Source organism: Sprattus sprattus (assembly GCF_963457725.1).
Source record: "Sprattus sprattus genome assembly, chromosome: 20".
Lineage (NCBI taxonomy): Eukaryota > Metazoa > Chordata > Actinopteri > Clupeiformes > Clupeidae > Sprattus > Sprattus sprattus.
The window spans coordinates 1,635,001-1,656,339 of NC_137918.1; the positions used below are offsets into that span (position 1 = coordinate 1,635,001).

General features: G+C 43.9%; 2 protein-coding genes across 5 annotated transcripts in view; both read right to left on the reverse strand.

Moving 5' to 3' along the window:
* Positions 1-7,590, reverse strand: part of cap2 (cyclase associated actin cytoskeleton regulatory protein 2) — a 28,111-nt gene extending 20,521 nt beyond the window's left edge. Inside the window, exons 1-3 of one of the 2 annotated variants that reach the window (XM_080859068.1) lie at positions 7,215-7,590; positions 604-728; positions 46-146 (exon numbers count right to left, since the gene is read on the reverse strand). In XM_080859068.1, the coding sequence (XP_080715194.1) occupies positions 46-146; positions 604-718 (216 nt within the window). In that variant the 5' untranslated portion in view covers positions 719-728; positions 7,215-7,590. The remainder of the gene's footprint in view (positions 1-45; positions 147-603; positions 729-7,214) is intronic. The other variant, XM_080859069.1, reaches the window with a different exon arrangement.
* A 1,706-nt stretch (positions 7,591-9,296) lies between these two features.
* rbm24a (RNA binding motif protein 24a) lies at positions 9,297-19,705 on the reverse strand. Of its 3 annotated transcripts, XM_080859072.1 has the most exons (5): positions 19,604-19,699; positions 19,280-19,457; positions 17,867-17,990; positions 17,543-17,597; positions 9,297-12,303 (listed from the first exon to the last, which is right to left on the reverse strand). In XM_080859072.1, exons 2-5 carry the CDS (start codon positions 19,445-19,447, stop codon positions 11,955-11,957), a joined length of 696 nt encoding a protein of 231 aa, XP_080715198.1. In that variant the 5' UTR covers positions 19,448-19,457; positions 19,604-19,699; the 3' UTR covers positions 9,297-11,954. The 3 variants fall into 3 exon arrangements, with proteins under 3 accessions (XP_080715198.1, XP_080715197.1, XP_080715199.1); XM_080859071.1 differs by having other exon boundaries at positions 19,280-19,705; XM_080859073.1 differs by having other exon boundaries at positions 9,297-12,327; positions 19,280-19,705.
* Positions 19,706-21,339: the final 1,634 nt, after the last annotated feature.

Consider the following 21,339-nt stretch of genomic DNA (forward strand, 5'->3'; position numbering starts at 1 on the left):
AACCACTGCCATAAGTCTCTCTCTCTCCATCTCTGCTGAACTCACATGTTGGGCCACGTCGTCCCCGATGGCTCGGCTGTGCTTCATGTACTCAGCCACTGGTCCCTTCAGCAGCACATCAAACGCCTCCATCCACTCCGACAGAGCTGCAGGGAGGAAGGGACGAGGAGGAGGAGGAGAAGTTAGGAGGAAGAGGTGAAGTGGAAGGAAGGTGGAGGAGAAGGCAGGAGGAAGAGGTGGAGTGGGAGGAAGGTGGAGGAGAAGGCAGGAGGAAGAGGATGATGAGAAGGCAGGAGGAAGAGGAGGAAGACGAAAATGAAGGAGCAGTGAAATGACGGAGAGTGATAAGAGGTAAGGTGGAGGGAAGGAGAAGAGAGGAAAGGGAAGGAGGTGAAGAAGGATTCAGGAGAGAAAGAAGAAGAAGAAGACAGATTAGGTAGAGAGGGGAGGTCAAGAAAACATAAAGGGTTGAGAAGAGAGGAGAGAAAGGGAAAGGAGAGAGTGAAGATATCACTTAGTCACTTAAAAGTAATTTTCCCCAAAAGCTGCGTAAACAGGTCAAAGTGCTGCCCTCCTGGTGAGTAGAGGTGGGGGCTGACTCACCTCCATTAATCCCATTAGCGATGTCTCCATTGGCCATGCCCTGGCCCTGTAACTTGACAGACACCTTCTCCAAGCGAATCACAGCATGTTCCAAGCGCTCTAAAAGCCTTTCCATGCTTCTGTGTCTACAAGAAGGCAGAAATAAGAACATCAGGAGTGTCATATATCTTAGGAATTTAACACAACTTTCACACATAACTACATAATCAGGCACACGCTCACCAACATCATTAATACACATTATTTATTATGTGTGTCTGAGCGTCTGCAATTTCTGACCCTTTTCAACACAGCCACACTTCTGAAATGCTCCTCTAATGAGAGAAACGCAGCTGCCAATTAAAGTACGCCACACACACATACACACACACACTTACACACGCATCCGCCCTCTGCACACAGACACTGCCACCCCTGCACACATCTTTTGAAGTCCTTACAGCAACCGGCTGTTTCAGTGAAAACATGTAAGCTTTAAGTGCACACATCCACTGTGACTGCTCCTCATGACAGGTGGTGTCTATGAGAAATAAACATCATTCCACCACTCTATCTATCACTCCATCATTCCACCACCCCATCTATCACTCCATCATTCCACCACTCCATCTATCACTCCATCATTCCACCACTCCATCCCTCACTCCATCATTCCACCATTCCATCGATCACTCCATCTATCACTCCATAAACACACACTAAATCATTCCACCACTCCATCCATCACTCCATCATTCCACCATTCCATCGATCACTCCATCATTCCACCACTCCATCTATCACTCCATAAACACACACTAAATCATTCCACCACTCCATCCATCACTCCATCATTCCACCACTCCATCCATACTCCATCATTCCACCACTCCATCGATCACTCCATCATTCCACCAATCCATCCATCACTCCATCATTCCACCACTCCATCCATTACTCCATCATTCCACCACTCCATCCATCACTCCATCATCCTATCACTCCATCCATCACTCCATCATTCCACCACTCCATCGATCACTACATCATTCCACCACTCCATCGATCACTCCATCATTCCACCACTCCATCCATTACTCCATCATTCCACCACTCCATCAATCACTCCATCATTCCACCACTCCATTCATTACTCCATCATTCCACCACTCCATCCATCACTCCATCATTCCACCACTCCATCCATCACTCCATCATTCCACCACTCCATCCATTACTCCATCATTCCACCACTCCATCCATTGCTCCATCATTCCACCACTCCATCCATTACTCCATATTTCCACTACTCCATCCATTACTCCATCATTCCACTACTCCATCTATCACAAGCCTCTCATGTCAGAACCCCGGCCATGGCCGACATGGGGAAAGACCTTCCGTCAGGGTGGAAATATGCATCCGGCATAGCCCACATATCTCAGCTGGAGTGATAAGGATGAAAACCTTACAGGGAGACAGATGCACACAAGCACACACACACACACACACACACACTCACAAAACACACACACACAAACACAGACACACTCACACACACACACACACACACACACACACACACACACACAAACAAAAACACAAACACAAACACTGTACACACACACATTTCCTGACTGGCACATTGTGCATGTGAGTGAAATAAACCCCACGGGTGCCAGGAGGCCAGCAGGCTGCTGATGTGCATTCCTGTGCCGTCCTGGGACTTTTCTCCAGGTAAGCAGCGCTGCACCGAGGAGGAGGAGAGGAGGGGGGGGCTCCCCTTCTGAGACGTCTGAATAATTCAGAGGAGACCAGCTGCATTATTCATTGTCACCACACTCTTATACAGGAGCAAGGACAGACTCAACCACACTATTATACGGGAGAAAAGACAGACTCAACCACACTCTTATACAGGAGCAAGGACAGACTCAACCACACTATTATACGGGAGAAAAGACAGACTCAACCACACTCTTATACAGGAGCAAGGACAGACTCAACCACACTCTTATACAGGAGCAAGGACAGACTCAACCACACTCTTATACAGGAGCAAGGACAGACTCAACCACACTCTTATAAAGGAGCAAGGACAGACTCAACCACACTCTTATAAAGGAGCAAGGACAGACTCAACCACACTCTTATAAAGGAGCAAGGACAGACTCAACCACACTCTTATAAAGGAGCAAGGACAGACTCAACCACACTCTTATACAGGAGCAAGGACAGACTCAACCACTGACCAACCACAGTCTCTATGCTGCACCCCTGTACGGCCTCTCTTCACCACACTCTTACACAGGACTGAGGACAGACTCAACCACACTCTTATACAGGAGTGAGGACAGAGTCAACCACTGACTACAGTCTCTGTGCTGCACCCCTGTGCGGTCTCCCTTGAGAAATGGACATAGTTAAGGAGCCTGAAATGATCAGAGATGGAGGAACATTCTTGAAAAAGGGTTTATGGGTTATTATGGTAAAGGTCAGGTATTTAGCAGATGCTTTTATCCAAAGCCACGCACAGACAACCTGCAGCAATTGGATCCACCGCTTGCAAGGCAGTGACATGAGTCTCTCACACATGACTTTTTGGCTATGATTGGGATAAAAAGATAACCGGGTTCTATTCTAAGCATAGGTCTCATTCCAGGAGGGACACGCATTGTTCAAAGATGAGAATCCCTGTCAATCTGATGGCTAAAAGAAGATGTCGAGATGTCCTTGTAGAACCTTGTAGAGAATCATCACGCCTACAGCCCAGAGGTTTTTATTTAGGCTTTTTTCCTCATGGCTAAGCCTCACAGTTTCACTCTTAATCTTATTTTTGGTCATCATCACATTAGGTCTGTTGTTGAGAGTGCAGTAAGGCACCTTTAAGATAATGATAACTGTTACAGCTATGCTAGGCTGTAAGGCTGAAGCATGACTTGAAATAATGTGTCTGGGGGTAATGAGTTCACTGTGATGTCATTCTAGTTAGTCAGACATATTTTAAGCTTGTGCTGACTGACTGTCATTGGCCAGGGTTTTCACTCCAGATGAAACTGGAGCAAGACTTCAGCTTGAACAGGCTGAGGGTGTTCCTACCGCTCACCCAGGGAAGCTCTCCATCTGCTCCAAGCGCCTGGCTGTCTCATAATTCAGACTTCGAGCATCTCAAATGACAACATGCCCATCAGAAGCTGTAAGGTCTAATAAAATGCTGAAGTGTAACATTCCAAACCAGGCGCTCTGACAAGTCCCTGGGAAATCCCCTGAGATGTGCTGTATACTCTCACTGCATGGTCATATGCATTCACTGTAGGGTTATAAGTGCCGTATGCACTCACTGTATTGTCATACGTGCTGTATGCACTCACTGTAGGGTTATAAGTGCTGTATGCACTCACTATATGGTCAAATATGCTGTATGGTCATAAGTGCTGTATGGTCATACGTGCTGTATGCACTCACTGTATGGTCTGGTGATCTGTAGGGTTCGCTGTATGTCTGGCATAAAGGTTTTTAGGGTTCCATAAACCAACTTCATGATACAAAGATTGAGTTCTTTTAGTGTAAGACACAAGAGTAAACTGAAACATTTAGTTAATTTGTGTCGTTTTGTGTCCATTTGAGGTCATTTAAGAAACAAGCCACTGAAACATTCTGTTTCTATAAGGAAATATATTTTATGTACTGATCTTCTAAAAAGTAGTACTTCTTGCGCAAGGAAAGTTACTCACATAGAACAGATACTGTTGTTCAAATCATACACAAATGTCCACAGTAACTGCTACATTAACTCAGAATCCCTAACTTGTCCAGGGTGAACACAACAGCCAATCACTTTCCCTAGCACTGCAATATAATCCAACAGGGGCAAGAAACTGTAAGTGAAGCTTTAACCAATACTATATTTAACACTCTCTAACACCACAGTTCCACAATTCTCTGTAGCATATTTTGACAATACAAAAAACATTAACATAGATGAACATTAGGAGCATGATATAGCTCTCTCTCTCTCTCTCTCTCTGTCTGTCCATCACATACACAGATACATCCACACAAAAGCAGGGGGAAAGAGAGAAACAGTGATAATTAATAGTGACCCACTGTGGAAAACGACACGTCATCAGTGTGATTTCTTTGGAGAGTTCTCCAGGCCATGCCAAATGCCAGAGGTGGACCTCACCAACTATTTCTGTCACCACAAACACACCCACAGAGAGAGAGAGAGAGCGAGAGAGAGAAAGAGAGAGACAGAGAGACAGAGAGAGAGCCTCCAAGTCCAATAACTTAAGACACCGATGGGTGTGACATTGTTATCCTGCATTCACCACCCACAATAAACCATTCTGCCTCACTGTGGCATCTGGCCATCTAGTGCGTGTTCAATGCCTCCTACTCCGGATGAAGGCCTGCTCTCTGATCTACAGCTCAGTCTCAGCAATGGTCCTCCAATCTACAGGAAGTGGAAGAAGGCCTGCACTCTGATCTACAGCTCAGTCTCAGCCATGGTCCTCCAATCTACAGGAAGTGGAAGAAGGCCTGCACTCTGATCTACAGCTCAGTCTCAGCAATGGTCCTCCAATCTACAGGAAGTGGAAGAAGGCCTTCACTCTGATCTACAGCTCAGTCTCAGCAATGGTCCTCCAATCTACAGGAAGTGGAAGAAGGCCTGCACTATGATCTACACAGCTCAGTCTCAGCCATGGTCCTCCATTCTACAGTAACTGTACAATAAACACACAATGTCTTTTTGGCACGGGGGGTTGAAACTGAGAATGTGAGCATTTAAGTGAAGCTTCAGAAGACTGCCATGGCAACGCAGAGACCCACGTTCTCAAAAACACACTTAAAGTGAACCAAAATCAGGCTCACCAACCGGACAATACAAAATGTGGATTACTTGACTGTATTTTGTGTGATTTTTGTGTGACTTTACTGTATTTTAAGTGTGAGCTGTTCAGCAGTAAGCTGTTCAGCAGTCTGAAGGTCCATGAATTATGAGATTCCAACACATTATAAACTATAGCTCAAATACAAGCTAGCTATGATGACTATAAAGGCACAGTGTGTTCAGGGAAGCTTATTGGGCACTGCAGCCAAGCATTTTGGTCTGACAGGTGTCCATACTTACCAAATTCAGTTTATTTGATGAAATTGATGAAATATTTATTGATGAAAACCACCTGAAACACATCCTAATGCCAATGTGTTTGGTGAGTGACAGCTTTTAAGCCTAGTTTCTTCCACAGCCAAATCCACAATTAAATCAAGTTTCCAAATCCTGTCACCTGAACTATATTTTAATTATTGTTCAAGAATCACTTAATTAAGAGACATAACACTTCTCCACCAGGACAGCCCTGATTTGTTGAGCCCAAGAAGCCTACTTGCTGGATAAGCATCCATAAACTATTGTGGTTCCAGCTGTGTGATGGAACCTGGCTTTTACCAAGGTAAGGTAAGTCCATGACTACATCTTCATTCTTTCAAATCAAACTAAATGTCATAGAATCTTAAATCAATTTAAAGGGACTGCAAGAAATCACAGAACAGAATCTTTATTCCCAACTTCATATACAAAAGTGTTATTTTTTTTAAAAAGTTAGTTATTTTCTTTACTCTCAGTTCCCTCCACACGGGCTCATTCAGTGACACCTCTCTTGGGATAGTAGACTGACACAGACCTTCAGGCCAAGCATGGTACTTGGTTCAAGTCTGCCATCTGATATTGGCGCTATATGAGGCATCTGAAGAAGAAGACTACCTCACACATGCGCACACACTCAATCAAACACACACTGAGAGACGTACTGAGACAGTGTGAGAGCGCCTGAGCTAGGGCCCATACACAGTATTCACACAGCAAGATGAGAGAATGGCCTCACACAATCAAGTAATTACAACTTCTAAAAAAAACATATAAGGGGAGTTCAATAATAACTCGACAAGTAGCTAACAAACACCACTGGGCTAGTTATTGGGCTCCTGCACTTGTTATTAACAACAATAATGAGCCACAGCATTATCAGCCAAATACACATACATAGTGGTAGGGCATTTTCTTAATGTTACATACTATGTACTATGTATACATATACATATGTTTTAAGTTTACAATATAACAGTGCTGAGCAGTGATATCCCTGAGGAAATCACTAAATATTTGTGTTTACTGCAGGCAGCTTGTGTGTAGATTAGTAGGTTACCTGTCCTTCGTCCAACAACGTGGACATAAAATCTTACATTGTGGATCTGATTTAACATGGTCTGTCTAAACCTCACTGTGTAACTATTGGATATGTGACAGGTGCTGCAAGGACTGGCCAACAACCTCCGCAGTTATGTAACGAGCCGCATGGATTGTGGACTGAAAAGAGGCTAGACAATAACGAGAGAAAAAGAATGGAAAATGAAAAGGCTTATTGTTCGAACCTTTGTTGTTACTGATGTGTCTTCTGTTTAACTGCACACACAGCAAATGTCTCCTACCACAATACACGCATGTTTCAGTGGAGCGCGCCAGCCACAAGCGTGTCGCCCGCTCGCTCTCGCGCCATCAAATGCTTGTCTCAACTTGGTCTCACTATTTTGTTCAGGAGGTTGCCAAAATTAAACGAAAGTTTATTTACCTGTGTTCTCTTCTGTGTTATGACGGCAGTGTTGCCTTTATTTTCCTTGATCCCACACGTCCTCAGCCGAGCTGGTCCCTGTGCGCGTCCCTTCCCCAAGCCTTCTTGTCAGTCAACTGAGCTGGGCAGCAAACGCTTCCGGGACTTCCAAATAAAGCAACAGCAGTGAACCTGCGGGAGGACCGGGAAAACACTGGGATAATTCCTAGACGATGTCCCGTCTCCTTCTTTCCCTCTACGTATCGGTGGGCGCTGCTGAAATGGTGTGTAATTCTGGAACGTGTGATTAACGGTTTCACGACAGAGGAAGGTAGCCTAAATTAGAGCGCAACCAAACATTTGACACCGGCCGATACTCTGGACTTAATTTCTAGGCACAAAGACTGTTCAATTAAACCTAAAAGATAAACTATAAGATCGATGTAGTACAAATATTTAATTTAGACATGCGTTTAGCCAATAAACATAACAGGTATGTAGCATCTAAACAGAGTGCTCCTCCCTCCCCTGCTTAGACTCAGACCATGCTATCTTGAGGTATTTGATTTGTTGTTGGAAAGATTACTGAGTGATCTATGGGGAGTCATGTGGAAAAATTTAAGTCAGTATTTGTTCAGAGGGGTGGGAGTTGGGGGGGGGGGGGAACACAACATGTCTCCTAAGCCCACATGTTCTTTCAGTTTCTGCTGCCCTGGTTGGGACTGTCTCTGGGGTGACAGTGATGAAGGATGGAAAGTGTGTCTGCTGTGTCATGCTGTGTGTGAGAGTGAGTGTGTGTGTGCGTGACAGCATGTCTCTTTGTGTGTAAAAGTAGGCCTAAGTGTGTCATGTTACAGTTGACAGAAATAGTCGGTGAGCAGCCAAGATATCACTGAGATGGTACAGCTGACTGGCATCTCTTATTGATTAGAAAGTCCCTGAATTATTGACCTGCCTGTGGAAGCACGTCAGCCATTTTGAGATGCCTATGAGGGTGACGTCTGTGCACCATGTTTGTGAAACCTTGGTGATGCTATTTTCAGTCATGGCAGACACACAAGCCAACATGGTGGTGAAATTCTTTAAGTGCTTACGGTGCTTTTACTCCTCTTTAAACCTTTAAACCTACAGTCGTTGGCGAAAGACGCCAAGTTATTTTTCTTTCCTCTGACAAGAAGTGGATTGGGAGTTACCATGCTCACTGTTTTTTGTTTTGTATCCAGCAGACCCTCCCGAAGCCTTCAGTCTGCTCCAGCCATCAACCCCTAGCTGGCAAAGACTGCTCCAGTTACCGTTCCTACAGTAGATCTGGCTGCACCTCGACTTGGGTTAGAGGGATCCGGTGGTATAGTATGTTGTGATCTGTGTCAGTCACAGATAAAGGAAACAGCTTGCAGCCCACCTGTATCAGAAATGTCTCACCTCTTAGCTGAAAGCTTTTTAACAACAAAGTATTTAACAGTTTTCAAAGAGAATCATCAGGATTTTCAGTAACTCTCTGATGGCCATCATAGGCAGATAAGCCTACAAGCACCTAATGCCCTAGAATACACTTTAATGTAAATCTTCTGTAACAGAACCAGCACCAACAGAACAAAGCACCAACATGATGATTGTCATATAACTGTCTTTAGATAACTTAAAATGAATATTAAAGGATCCTGACCAGCATTGTTACAAAACTTTAAAAACTTGGTGGCGTAATGGCTGTGGCGAGATATCTTAGTGTTTAGAAATAACCACAGATTTCCCAATTCCTGCGGGCCTGATTATCATTGTGATCAATTCTGCCAGGAAATTGATCGCCTTGAAAGACTTGTGGTCTGGTTCTGTGGAGTTTCACTCAGCAGAGCCAAAATGTTATCCGTCATTCCACTCCCACCCCCACCCCCCCTCTAAAATAATGGTATTATACATCAAGGTCTTAACTTTGACTGTAGAGAGCACATGTATAACTGGTGTTACAGTCTTAACATTGACTGTAGAGAGCACATGTATACCTGGTGTTAAAGAACAACCATCAGTCACACCAGAAACATAAAAAATCTTCTAAATGAAATCATCCGTGGGTCACCAAGAATTTCTCAAATGAACACAGTCAAGCCAATTTGAGAATCATTTATTTCCATGTAGAGTAAATAGTGTGGAAACTCTTAAATAAAGTTTGAATACAAACAGGACCTTTTGCATTTTAAATAGTAGATAACACTTACATGCCTCCAGTCCAGTGACAATGAAAAGCTTTCTTAAAAAGTTTTTTTTGTCATTTATTTTCATATTTTCCCTTGTAAGAAATAATTCAAGTATAAAAATTCCCAACATGTGTAAAATCGCCAGTCTGAGGAGTATTAAAAGCAACAGAAGCACAGCTATGCAACCATGACAACGACTATACATTCTAATGTATGTTGAGCAGCGCTTTGGGCTGTTTCTCCTTGGATATCATTTCAACAGTTCTAGAAAACAAAAGAGGCAGAAAAAAGGGACTATTCGCCCTGGAATAGGGCCAGCATTTTAAATAAAGTTTCATACAAACGGCATTAAACTAGCCAATATTTAATGTCATGTCCTAAAATGCAAAATGCACAAAAACTAGAATTGTACAGTGCACATACAGATTTCCATCTTAAATAAATTCTACATCAATATTTTGGTTCAGTATGTTAATCATAATAATAGTAATAATAATAATAATAATAATAAAAGAAATAATGATAATAATAATAATAATAATAATGCAACTAAATCTACTGAATAACTTATATGCCATGAGATGAACACATGATAGTGATACAGTACCGCCACAAAGCCTTCATCTTTCAGGCGCAACATAGTCTCACCTCTCTGAATAAATATCTTAAATAGTCAATCTCTGCTCTCTTAAATAGCATTACGAAAGTAAGGCACAGGGGGTTACCCTTTTACATTTGCAGGTGAACCCTTTAAAACTAGAGTGCTGCTTTGTAATACAAAAATATGGTGTGAGTTCTTCTGAGAATGTAGCTGTTCTTTGTTTAGCTTTGTTTTTGCTGCTCGTCAAAATCCATCCTCTCCTCACGGAGGACTGACGCTGGTGGCTGACTCTCCTGCTGGATGAGGAAACCACAGAGGTGGAGGTGGTGGTGGTTGTTTTTGGGGTGTTCCACGGTAGACATAGGTGTGCATTGGACCGGATGGCCGATGGGGAGTGTATGTTTAGGACAAGGAGAGGTTACTGAGCCACCATCCATTGTGCACCTCATGCAGTCTCTCGCTCTTGCTCTCTCGCTCTCTCTCTCTCAGTGTCTCTGTCTGTCCCTACAGCAAACTGGAGTCCTACACAGTGGAGGTCCCACCACAGTATGGGATGTTGAGAGGTGGAGTAGGAGGGGCTTGGCTAGGGTTTGGGAGGGGGGGGGGGGGTGAGGAGTCCTCCGATCCCACTGTGGGTCGAAGTGCTGACACGGGTGGTGGGGGGGTGTGGGGGGGCAGAGAGGGATTAAAATGTGACAGCTCAACAAACGAGCACAAGTGATGCGTTCTTTCCAGAGTGGTCGGTCTGTGTGTCACTGCCTGTCCCCTGCAGCTGTTGCCCAGCACACACACACAATCACTCACACACTAACCCCCAGCGTGAGAGAGAGTGACTGCACCACCATACTACCTGAACTCCATGTCCATATTCTGTGTGTGTGTGTGTGTGTGTGTGTGTGTGTGTGTGTGTGTATGAATGATGTGATAAGTCCTTCTCCTCATCAGCAGTTGGTTCTCATTGCTCAAAAAACTGATTTGATGGAGCTTGGTGGATACTATTTGTTATTCTTTTTGTGTAGTGCATGCATCAGTGTGTGTTTGCTTTGCATAGGTGAAGAGGTCAAAATAGGAGTGAGAGGAAAAAGGGACATTCAGCATTTGAAAGATGAAAGGTAGTTCTGAACATGTGACAACTACAACTGTGTTCCTTACGCTCGCGCTCGCGCTCTCTCTTTTGCGCTCTCTCACGTTCTCTCTCTCTGTCTTACTCTCTCCATTTCTCCACAGTTATTCCTACAATTCCCTGATCGGCAGAGTTCTCTAATCACTAAGATGCTCCGTTTTTTCCCTGATAAATCAGAAAATAATAATAATAATAATAGTAATAATAATAATAAACTTCAATGCACTTAAGAAGACAGAACACAAAGGAGCCCTTTCAAAGGATAATAAATAAGGAGTTAGCGGGCTTTGGAACCACAATGCCGCAGAAGTCACGTCACGAAATGACCCCTGACCTTAAAAACCTGCCCCCTACGTTAATGACAGCTAAAGGACCTAAGGCCTCAACAGCTACAGTATACCACAGTGATTAGTCTTTGCTCTTCTTTAAGTAATAAATATTCTACTTTAAGAATTATACCGTATGTCAAACAACAATAATTGTAATAATAATGACGATAATGGTAAAAAGCTACATCGCCCTCCGTACTCTTTCTTGTGATTTTTTTTTTTTGTCGAAATTTTATCTCTGTTTTGTTCTTTTTTTCTTCCTTTGTTCGTTTGTTTGTCTTTTTTTTTGGATTGGAAAAAAACACAGCAAGTTGGAAAGCTACGGAGTTCCCATCTCACCAGTCCATCGGTACCCAAACACTACCCTCCCTTTCTCCTGCTGACGGTACGCCCATCCAATCAGCATCCACTCCCTTGCCTTCAATTCCTCGTCCATGGCCAATCAGCAGCGAGCAGCTGGGGGGGTGTATGGGCAGCACCTCCCCGTCCCCCTCGTGTCTGGCTGCCAATTGGCTGTTATTGCATGCGGTCAGCTTGCAGTTGCTGGGGTTGGTACTGGCCAAAGGCGGCGGCGGCAGCAGCTGACCCAGGCGTGGCGGATGTCAGGGGCTGCTGCACCGCGTATCCGTATCCGGCGGCGGCAACGTAGCCGGTGGCAGCTGGAGAGGCGGCATAGGGGTACTGCTCATAGGCGGCCGCAGCGGCTGCAGCACTGGCGGCGGCGCTGTACTGGGCGTACGCGGCACCCGTGTAGTCGATGTAGGGCGAGGAGGCGGAGGCGGCAGAGGCAGCGGTTTGCTGAACGTGGGGGATCACCATACTGGGCTGCATGAAGGCCTGAGGGTACACGTAGTGAGCTGGGATCCTGCGGGGCACACACAAAACAGGACTGATGTCAGTGACATCAGGAGCAGTGACCTCATGACACACACACACACACAAACAAACAAACAAACAAACAAACAAACAAACACCATACTGCAGAAAACACACTGCCAACACCAAGCAACCCCTACCCAACCCCGTGATCACACACACACACACACACACACACACACACACACACACACACACACACACACACACACACACACACACACACACACACACACACACACACACACACACACACACACACACACACACACACACACACACACACACACACACACACACACACACACACACACACACACAGAAACGTCCACAAATACACAGTCCACTGACTAAAACAGGCCCCGTAGAGGTTTTCACTGTTTAGTTTATAGGGTTGCCAGAACAGGAGTCACTAACGACCTTGGAGAAGCACTGAACAGAATGGTCATCGGCCATAAAATGTTTAAAATGTCAAGTGTTTGAAAAAGTAACACTGGGTAAATCAGCATAGCCATGTGAGAAGAGAGGAGGATAAAAAAAACTACATGGCGCTTAATGAGTCCCAAACTGGAGGTGTGAGGTTTCAGAACAAATTGGGGGTGCTGACGGGGGGTGGCGTACATGACCACAGGGTGCTGATTTCACTGCACTTGGCTCAGATAGGGAGGGGAGGGAGAAAGAGAAAGGGAGAGAGAGAGAGAAAGAGATAGAAAGGGAGAGAGAGATAAAGAAATGAGGGGTGCTTTGTGAAAGTGTCCCTGCCACTTTGACAGCTGGACGGTTTTCAAAAAAGCCTCTGCTGGCCGTTTCCCCTCCGCGGTTGGACAATGAGCTGGGTTACACACACACACACACACACACACACACACACACACACACACACACACAAACAAGCGCACGCACAGACACATACAAAAGCACACACACACACACACACACACACACAAACACACACACACAAACACACACTCACACAGGGCTGTTTTGATTAAATAAGCGAGCAAGAACAATGAGCACATTCTGTGTTTCACTGCTCTCATTTTCCATACTGCACTCCTCTACTGGTCTCTCTCTCCAACCTGGTGAGTGAGACCATTCTCTCTTCTGGTTTCTCTCTCCAACCTGGTGAGTGAGACCATTCTCTCTACTGGTCTCTCTCTCCAACCTGGTGAGTGAGACCATTCTCTCTACTGGTCTCTCTCTCCAACCTGGTGAGTAAGACCATTCTCTCTGTGGAAAGTTTGGAATCAGCCTTGAAGGAGGCGAGGGTGTGTGACTGATTCATTAAAGCAAATTGATCAGACAAATTGATCAGATTGGATTGAGAGCTGCCTGAGAGCACAACCCATCATGGCAACCCTATAGTCAAAACGCAACTGCACCTTCACTACCTTCTCTCTCTCTGTCACACACACACACACACACACACACACACACACACACACACACACACACACACACACACACACACAAAGCTAAAACTAGATCAATTTAAAAAAGAGAAGGTAAACAAAACAGGATGAGGTATAACACAAACGTCAAACCGAGGTCACCGGGGCAGCCCAAGACACGAGTCAGGAGCACAGCACAAACACTCCAAGTCAAAACACAATAATACACATTAACAAACAATACTCAAAGAGTAATAAAATAAATAAATAATATTATATATATATATATATATATATATATATATCCAAATGCTTAAATGATATTCAAATTCTATCCAAACAATAAATCCAAAGCCTTCTTGAACAAGCAACATTTACACTCACACAGACACACACCAACACAGTGTCATTAGAAGATGAACATTTTAAATAGACGATAAAAGACAAAATGCACCGAAAACACACCAAGTATACATCAATCCAACGCCACAAAAAAACAGAACACAAAACACAGCACAAAAACACATAGCAGAGTTCACATTCTCACACACACACACACACACACTCCAGATGCAGTCCAAGCAACACAAACGCACTCAAATCCTCAAACACATTACAAAACTCTTTATCATAACCACACAAAAACCCATGAACAAGTATAGCCATCCTTAGGCAGGCAGTTCAAGCTAAACTGTTTAACTCCCCAGCCATCCACATTTAAATACGTTCTGGTGTCTTTTTGCACATCTTCCTTCTTGGTTTAGAGTTTAAGAGGTTTTTCTGCAGCATATCTAGAATACTGAACTGCTTCTTCCTTCATGAGGACTGTATGTAAGATTTCAAAGCTCATTTAGTTGACTGAACCCAACCCTTCAATGTACTACAATAACTACCAGTCCTGGATCCTTAACCTACATATAGCAGGAACAGGTTAGGTATACATGAATTAATAGGAGTGAGCTCAAGAGCATCTCATTTTTTTAAACGGGTACTTAAGAATCACTATATCATCGTATACCTTGAGTAGGACATTGAAGTTGGTAACCATCCTAATTTGATTATGATTATGAGATTTAAGCCACTTCTACACCTTATATACAAGACTTTGGCCCCTGTTCTGATTACATGGAGGTTGTAATGGGCATGTGTATCGTTTCTAGGCTACGGTAAATTGGTCAAGTAGCCGGTTTCTGCTGCCTCACTCTAGCTACGAGAGGGGGATTCTGGGAAAGCACAGCTGGCGTAGGACTTTGACTGGCAGCACCAACTGGGCTCCAGCTATTTTCTGCCCCTTCAGTCATCTCCTGCAGGCCAGACTGAAGTCCGGACAGTGCTGTGCCCTTGCCCCATCCAGAAAACTTGTCCCAGTGCTCTGAATGCCATGTCCGAAAACACACTAACTTTCTATTTATACACGTGCTTATGCAGGTCCATCTGTTTCCGTGTCAGTCTGACTTTCTCTATGTCTAATCCATCTCTGTTTTATAATTGAAAAATGTGGCACTGGTAGAGGTGATGATATGCCCTGGCCCCTTTCCACAGGTTAAAGGTCAAACAGTACACTCTATGGTCAACACAATTGTTTTCTTCCGAGTTTATTCGGATTTACAAAGTAGATTTTTCTCTTGTTGAACTGGATATCTATGGTATACATTACGTGCTCTAGGTACGTTAAAAACTCTGGCAATGCCAATAAGGCCTATAAGAGAGGGAGAGAGACAGAGAGAGAGACAGGTAAAGAGGCGGAGACAGTGGCTTAACAACAAAAGGTACATAAGGGAGAACGAGACGAGAACACACCTGTTGTTGCTTCTGACTGAAAAAGATTGGTTCTGAACATCAGATGGTCAGAGACTCATCTTTTCAGCCGAGTCACCCGTCGTCACCTCTGCCATCTACACTAGTCAACTTCTGAAAGGTTCTACCTGCGGCCAGCAGCCACACACAGCATAGCAATCACAGGCTCAGTGAATGTTAGTCGATTGACTTAAGGCAGTTGTGGTAGCAAGCCTGGATTTCAATGCAGTGAAATGTGTGTGTGGTTTTTTTTTAATGGCCTCCTGCTTTTGAAAGAGGTCAGAGAGAGGTTCCTTTAAAGACCCCCCTGGGCCACATGAACAACCTGTTTTAAAAGGGCATCTCATCGCTACATATCTGAGCCTACCCCAGAACCCCACCCAACCACCCAGCCACCCCCATCCGGCATAACCCAAGAGAGAGGGAGAGGCAGAGGGAGAGAGGAGAGAGTGGGCTTCATGCAACTGCAGTGTCAGCAGTGCCGCCTTTGTGCCGCACAATGGGCCAACTTGTTTTCCTTAACGCGGCAGGGCCATGTGACACAAAGCTTGTTCAGGGGCTGTGGCATCCAGACATTTGTTTGTGTCACAGCGTTGAGACAGAGAGACCTCGCTGTGCGGCACACAGACCCACACACACACGCGCACACACAAACACACACACACACACACACACACACACACACACACACACGTGCAACCCCTTCTACGTTGCACGCCTGGGGTCCCTGGGTTAACTTTCTGGCCTGTAGGACATTGTCCATTCACTTTAGATATTTATGTGGAATTTTGATGAGGAGTGAATTAAGTCAGAGTACTCTCCGAATTACTTCAAAATGCTCTGCAGTGCACAAGGATTATGTTTACGATGGTCTTGGAATACTATACTATGAGGCTGTGTGCGCCTGTGTTTTAGGTCCCTAAGTCCATGATCCAGTAGCTGAAATGACAAGATAAGGAAGACAGGATGAAGGACAACTTGAATGACAGAGCAAGAGTGAGAGAGAAGTAGAGAAAGAAAGGAAGAGAAAGGGAGGAAGGGGGACAGAGGGAGGGAGGGAGATGCCATGACAGGTATACAACTCAGTGGGTTATTTCAGAGATCCCTCTTTCAGAGAGAGTCTGACAGAACAGCTCAAAGGTGATGCATGCAGAGGGGTTGGTTGTTGAAATGTTTTGCTGGGAGGGGTTGGGAGGGGGGGGACAAAAAAAGTCACACAAAAAAAAAAGTTTCACTCACTCCAACAAGACATCAAAAAGAAAAACACAAATAAGATATATTGTTAAGTGAAAACGGAATGAGAAAGTAACACAAGCTCCAGCACAAAAGCACAAACTGAAATCCCACTTTGCTTTCCCGTTGCAAAGTGAAAACTTCCTCCAAACAATGAAAAAGATCTCCAGATTTGTTTTCCCCCAAAGCACACAGTTTAGCTATCAACACCACTTCATAACGATAAAAAAGGCACACACACAGCTCTAAAAACTAAACAAAACAAATCAAAACCAAAAATAAAAAACTCCAACATACATGCATCTGTAATCACCATTTGAGCTTGTTTGTGTGTGTTTGAGTCTAGCGGTAACAATGATCAGTGCAATTCTATTCCTCAAAGCACCAGTAATCTTAACCGATATCGAGCCTGTCGGACCAGAGAGAAATAGATAACATTGGGTCAGGCAGCAAGGTCCAGCATAATAAATACAGAAAATACAGAAAAAACAAACATTACACATACACTCTTCAACTCTCACTTGCACCATATATAGATGGCATTAAATGTGTTACAAGTATCATGTGTGATTAATATATTTGGTGAAACCAACCGTGGGAAGGGGAAGACTAAAGTAGTATGACTGAATGAGAATACACTTTGAGAATCCATCATGGACAGTACATGTTGGTGTGACTGCAAGTCTGCATGTGTAAGTGTTTATCTGTGTGGGGCCATCTGATTGGTTCTAGGTGGGTTCTATCCATCCTCTACTGTGTGTACACACCAGACAAACCCAGTCAGCCTACACGCGTCCTCACACTTACCCATAAGGCCTCTGGATGAAGGCAGGATGGATCTGGGGCACGCCAAAGGTGAAGCCTGTGCAGAGGGACAACACAAACACAACCCTGAGTTAAGTCTCCTTGGGTCTCAATAACATCAGCTTGTGAAGGATAAAATATAAAGCCATTAATACAATTTCACCTTTCAGTGTCCAAAATCTTGAAAAGGGTATATTTAATTTATTATGATCATCAAGCAAACCACATACACCACAAGTACCTACAAAGTACCTGAAAATGTGGAGATTTAGCTGATGGGCAGCCTACAAAACATGGTCCACCATTGCCCCACAATCACACCCCTACCTGGCTGCATCACCCGTGGCTTGGCCCCTAGGTATGCCAAGTTGACGTTGGCCTTCCTGCCATCAATGATGGGGTTTGGATCTTTGCAGGCTCGGTCAGCAGCCGAGCGATCAGCCATTGTCACCTAGACACCAGAGCAGGCAGAGTAAGTAAGTTCTTTATGTCTTTTTGTGTGTTTCCTTTGAGGGCATGTATCAAGAATGAAACCAAATTGTCTCAAAGAAACTAGTAAAGATACTCTAGAAAGTGATGAATGCCATTGATTGGGTATTCAGACAAAAAAAAAGTCCCTTGACACAACTTTATAAAGAAACATTCCACAAGTGAATGAACAGGGAGGATAGACTTTTGTGTTCTTCTTTCTGTGGTTATCCAAATGACCATAGAGGATGTCAATCTGAATCTATCATAACGTTTGTAACCACAAGTAGATTGAAAATCGAATCGCCCTGAGAACCACAAAACTTGCCGTTTTGTATCAACGAAACAGAAACACCCGTTTAAACCAGCACACAGCAAGTGGCTAACACTGCATCTACGCGGATTACTGCGCAGTTCTCGATTTACAACCCATGGATGTGACCTATAGTCACATACGAGCCAAGAAACATAAAAATGACACTACATTGCTTAAAAAAGAACATTAGAACATAAGTGTACACACAAACGTCTTTACTCAGTGTGAAGCCTCGAATGAAGCCATCTTTCAACTCAGGCCTATTGCTGGGTTTACTGACTGTACAGACCTCTGACTTGGACACTATTTCGACAGCGGAGTCTGTCAACAACCATTGCATTAACTAACAAGCTTCTCTTCAACGCGGAACGGTCTGCGGTTATTCTAGCCAGCTGAGCTAACATAGAACCTCACCTTGACTATATCCATTTGTCACATTTTACTTTAGACTGAGGGGGCAAATGTATTGGTAATACATTATGGTTCCTGATATCTTATTCCAAGGCACCACGTGGTCCTGTTTCTACTAACGGGTGACCTAACTCGGATTCATCGTGACAGAAGAAAACCAATTTTAGGACCGAGTTAATCAGTCTTCTCCAGAAGAAATGCCTTTAATGGATAACCCGCTGTTTACAATGTTTTGGCTGAAAGGGAAATAACTCTTTCATCATTTGATAGGTTAATGGGATGGAGAAAAACTCTACCACAGATGTAGGTTGACGGGGTGGTTTGTGTTGCAGTTCTTGATAATTTTATGAGGTGAAACTTAACTCGGCGCGTCTGACCAAACACGTAGCCTACTCAAACCTCAAACATCACAACAAGGTTCTGAGATAACCCTTGTATTGACGGCGACATATGATTATGTTGCCCTTTGAAACAATTATTAAGCTGCGGGACTGGTGTAGTATTTTGGAAATTGAAAACCAAGCTGAAAGATGAAGTTTACTTACAAATCCATAACCTCTGGACTTGCCAGTCTGTCTGTCGGTAATCACAACAGCCTCTTCAATTTCTCCGAACACTTCGAAATATTTCCTCAGACTCGAGTCAGTGGTGTGATATGGCAGACCTCCCACAAAAATCTTGGTATAAGTCGTGTCCTTCTGCGTAGTGTGCATCCTCTCAGGTCTTATTAGTGCAAAAACAATTAAGAAATAAATCAGTTGTAGAGAGGTTTCTGAGCTGATTATGCTATCACTACTCTCGATAAAACAAACGTGATGTGAATTAACGCAAACTCGTAAAACAAGTTGATGAGGACAATGACACGATACCAAAAATATCAAGGTAGAGGTAGATTATTTTATCGTCACTTGGATGAAATATGGAGCGGATTGTCTTCAAAGATCATCAGGTGGGTTCAACTCTTCTTCGGGACTGTCGTGACTACCAAAGGGAGCTTGTGATCCATTCCTAAAAGCGAGTCATGTAAGTCCGCCCATTTCTGCCGGCGAGGGCGGGCGGCTCCGCCCAACGGGCACCACGCGCTCAGACAGCAGGAAAGCGCATGGAGAAGTCAAATCGGCTCGGCCGAAATATTGGCTATGACTCTTTTTCTCAAAACCCTTCACCTTTTAACAAAAATACTTTGGGAACAGAAAAGTAAGATTTCGGCCAACAACATATAAAACACATTGGCCTTAGCCATTAAGTAGACTAAATGTAGCAACAGTCTTCGAAAAAAGTTGTAGGGATAGGCTATTACAGGGTAGTTTTACTAAAGCCATACTAGTGCAGTTCAGTTTATTCACATTTGGTCATTTAAAGTAGAATGTGTATTGGGAACTTAATTAGACGTTTTTATCTAGATACCTCTTGGGACATTTCAACAGGTGGTGGTCAGGCAGACTGACCGCCATGCGAGGGGCCAAGGTGCCGCAGGAACGCCTATAGTCTCCAGCAGCAATCCGATGACCGAGCCTGGAACAGGTGCAAGCGCCAAGCCTCTGATGTAGGCTACCTATAGCAGATACTGTTACAGAACACTATAATACGACATATGTTTGAGAATGTTTCTTTTCTTTTGTCTCGTTGTCTTTAGACCATGCTGAAAGATAATAGACCTTTGGTTTTGATGATTTTAAATCCGCTTGGCCTGTTCTGGATCGCCACTAATTTACTGCATGTATCTTTATTTTTACGTATAGGCTATATTTAATTTCTTACGGCATACGTAAAATCATAGGTACAATCGTTTTTTTTGTCTCGCTGTCTTTAGACCATGCTGAAAGACAATAGACCTTTGGTTTTTGATGATTTTAAATCCGCTTGGCCTGTTCTGGATCGCCACTATTTTACTGTAGGCTATCTTTATTTTTACGTATACATTTAATTTCTTACGGCATATGGTAAAATCCTTAATGCGACATTGCGCGGGGCACTACAACGAACAAAAGTGTGGGTTCTTTCTCCTGAAAGTTATCTTGGACTAAGAAATAGCTTATCGAGAGGTCCCCTGAGTAAAAAAACAACAACTTTATGCTAATCAATTGAGATGAGCTTCCCTCTTAATTGGTTTTACACTTTTCCGTTCCTCCGACTATTTCTAATCTTAAATGCACGGAAAAGTTTGCGTCATAGCAATATTTTGCCCTCTTATATAGGGCACAATAGCTGCCATTCTCTGTTTCATCTTGCAATTAAGCCAAAGGAACCTGATACGGAATCTGGTGAATTATTGATTAAGCTCACCGCTCTGGGTATCTCGGGTTTGGTAAGCGCTTGTAATAGTAGTCATTGCTGGCGCGGACACCACACCTGTATCATCTGCGTCATGCATGCTTTATTTTAAGAAGTACAATTTTCCAAACGAACCGTAAAATTAAACCGCCGTAGTTACCTCTATATGCATAGTTAGTTAGTTTCATTAACGAACGGTTCTTCTGCAGCTAGAAGCCACGCGCCGGTTGAGCCTGGGGCAAAGTCGTCACGCAGGAAATCGTGTCAGATTTCTATGGCGAACAATGTGGGGGCTATCACATTGCCGGGACCTCATCTCAGCTGTTTAGTC

Bases quoted from the DNA above. Each gene is read 5' to 3' on its own strand.
- rbm24a (XM_080859073.1), bottom strand. From the start codon at position 19,447: ATGCACACTACGCAGAAGGACACGACTTATACCAAGATTTTTGTGGGA. The intron at 17,991-19,279 runs GTAAGTAAACTT...TCTGGTGTCTAG, and splicing joins AGTCCAGAGGTTATGGATTT to GTGACAATGGCTGATCGCTC. The intron at 12,328-17,542 runs GTAAGTGTGAGG...CACTGACATCAG, and splicing joins TTCATCCAGAGGCCTTATGG to TCCTGTTTTGTGTGTGCCCC.